At 32.6% G+C, this 2,954-nt stretch overlaps 1 protein-coding gene across 1 annotated transcript in view; it reads right to left on the bottom strand.

Moving 5' to 3' along the window:
* Positions 1–2,954, bottom strand: part of LOC119585621 (coiled-coil domain-containing protein 93-like) — a gene marked incomplete in the record, with an annotated part of 16,833 nt that overhangs the window by 368 nt on the left and 13,511 nt on the right. Inside the window, 6 exon segments of the mRNA XM_037934290.1 lie at positions 1–773; positions 958–1,042; positions 1,227–1,347; positions 1,605–1,813; positions 2,396–2,509; positions 2,700–2,929. Of these exon segments, the coding sequence (XP_037790218.1) occupies positions 606–773; positions 958–1,042; positions 1,227–1,347; positions 1,605–1,813; positions 2,396–2,509; positions 2,700–2,929 (927 nt within the window).

Below are 2,954 nucleotides of genomic sequence, written 5' to 3'. Positions count from 1 at the left end.
AGCTTAAATATGTATCAGTATCAAATTATTGTTGTTTTTATATACAATTATAAGCATCTGTAATTGCATATAGACAGAATATGAAGACTGTCTATAGAGCTGTTGTAAAAACATAACAAGCTTGTTAGTATTGAAATTACTGTAAGATCACAATCACAGCAATCATATACTCATTAGTCTTGGGTTTTAGAGGTTCTCCTGTGACACTACTATGCATATTTTCTGAAATCAAGTCTTGCAGGTCCATGATAGAGATTTTTCTCTTTCTGTTTATTACAGTGAAAATGAAAATGGTCATTCTAAAACCCTATAACAAACATGAAACCAAAGGCAACATATACATTTGTGGAATGCAAAATCACAATATTTTTAAATAATAGAAAAATTCAACAATTATTACTAACAAATCACCTCTCAAAATATGCATTTTTAAAAATAAATTCTACCATGATAATACAAATTATGTAAGCTTATATCTAATTCAGAACAAATTCATGAATCAAATAATTTTCTTCATAATGAAAATCTTGTGCATGAGGAGAACTACAAACTGGGCTATATATTTATAGTAAGATGGAAGGGGGAGAGCATCATCTACATGTCCCCTACTCTTTTTTCTGGATAAGTTTTTGATGTAGAATTTCATTTTTCTTGATTTCTTGTCCAAGCTGATGTACTGTTTTTGCATAATGACGGTTGAGCTCCTGGAGACGTGCTAATTCATCACTCAGCGTGTTGCGATGTGATCTTTCCTCTGCCTGCCTTTTCTGGAGCTGGGATGTAATACATTTTGTATATAAAAACTTTATGAATCAGTAATAGTAGTTCAGATACATGTGACAGTGATAACAATTAATCCAAAGAAGTGTGGTAATAGTAATTAGTATTCTGGACAAAACATTAAAAAATAATAAAAGTAAAGAAGCATACATACGAAACCACAAAAAGTATACTCACCTTTAATCTGTTCTGATGTATACCCTCCACTATTGTATCTAGTTGCTGAAGGTACTCATCCATGTTGGCAGAATTACTGAGTGCACTGGCATTGAAAACATAAAGATAAGTCCATTCCATAGAACTACTCAAAAGAATGCTGAACATTATATAACATATACTCAGATCAAAGATTTTATGTCTTTCCAAGCTAAGTGATTCATAAAAACTATGCCACTTATATAATCCAGAAAAGCAGGGATTACAGAAATGGGCATAAAAATACTTACATTGCCATGTTGTCTAATATTGAGTTGAGAAGAGAAAGTTCCTTGTCCATATAAGTCTTTGTGTCCGCCAGGGTGTTGTACATATTGTAGAACTGTTGAGTCTCTCTATGTGTGGCAGCAACTGGAAAGCAGAATTAAGTGAAAATTTCATTTCTAATTGAATTTAAGGTTTACCCATTTTAGGCAGATTTAACATTCTTCACATTCAGTGTAAAAGAAAGAAGTAAAAAAGAAAAAGACAAATATTATGCTCAGACAATTGAAATGTGAAGTAAATATATATAATAATATTTCTCCCAATTTAAGCAAATATTCTATAAATATTGATGAACTCAAAAGATTTCATATAGAGATGCATGATAAGAATGAAAAATTTACCTTGATTGTAGAGTTCAATGAAGCGTCTCTGATACTGTGACAGCTCTGCCCGGCCAGGAACATCGTCTATAACACGTTTCATTGCTTCCACCTGCCTAGTCTTTTTAGCCAGCTGTCGTCTCATCTTTGAATACTTCTCCTTTTCTGCTGTGTATCTTTCAGTGATTTCATCTCCTACATCAATTTCCTTTAGTCTTGTTTGTAGATCACTGAAAAGTTTATTTTGAATCTTGAGATGAATAACTTCACTTATGAATATATCTGACAAAAGTACTACAGTACTTTTATATTCACTTGCTATCAAATGTGTTTTATTTATTCCCAATATGCACTTCTTGAACAAGATATGAGTATTTACTTTATGATTATCTACTTTACTAGAGCAAAGGCACCTGCATTTAAGCTTTGAAGTGAAAAATCATTTATAAATTTGCATTGTTTTATTATTGTGGCAGACAATCTTTAAATGAACCATGAACCAATTTCACCTCCCTTAAATTTAGATGAAATATCAATGAATATTTTTTACTTTACTTTCTGATTCTATGAAATTAAAATATTCCATAAACAAATTACACCAATTTATGAAATCAGTAAAACACATGTATATTTTTTCCAAGGCTTATAATGCACAATCCTTTCAATAAACTTAAATAATACATTCTGTCACTAAGCGACTGTAACCTAGAAGCAAATCCGCTATTTGAAACTTCACCTAAACTACTAAACGCCTGCTCTTACTGATTTCCTATGATTTTTGCTTTCTATGTAGAACTTTGAAAACAACCAACCTGATTTCCTTCTTCAATTTCTCTGACTCTTTCCGACATCCATCCTTATACTCAGCCTCTTTCTTCCTTACTGCCTCGTTCTCTGCTACCAGCTTTGACAGTTGTTCCAATAGCCTGGAAAAATGGGAAAAATCATCAGGAGCAAACAATACTGTATCAAAATGCAAATGATATTATGTCTTTTCATTCCACTGAGAATTATTATTAAGAAACAAGATTTTACTGATACTTTCCAAAATGGAAGATAATACCTGAACCTCACTCTAAAATGTATAAGGGGTACACAAGATAACTGAAATCATACTTGTTGTTTTCCTTGGTGTCAACTATGCCTAGTTCTTGTATTTCTTGTTCTAATCCTGCTCTTGTCTGTTTCACATCCTGCAGTTTGGTCTTTAATTCCTCTAATTTCTGTTGTTCAGTCTTTTCCTTCTTTTGTTCTTCTGCTAGTTGTTTGGATAAAGCTGTACGCTGTTTTTCCAACGTTGCAACCAAGCGGGCGTGGGAAGAGGCACTGTCCCCTAGGATCTCCTCCTAATAACAGAATCCCACAATGTAT

This window comes from Penaeus monodon, chromosome 20 (assembly GCF_015228065.2).
Source record: "Penaeus monodon isolate SGIC_2016 chromosome 20, NSTDA_Pmon_1, whole genome shotgun sequence".
Classification (NCBI taxonomy): domain Eukaryota; kingdom Metazoa; phylum Arthropoda; class Malacostraca; order Decapoda; family Penaeidae; genus Penaeus; species Penaeus monodon.
This window is presented reverse-complemented; position numbering and strand designations above follow the sequence as displayed.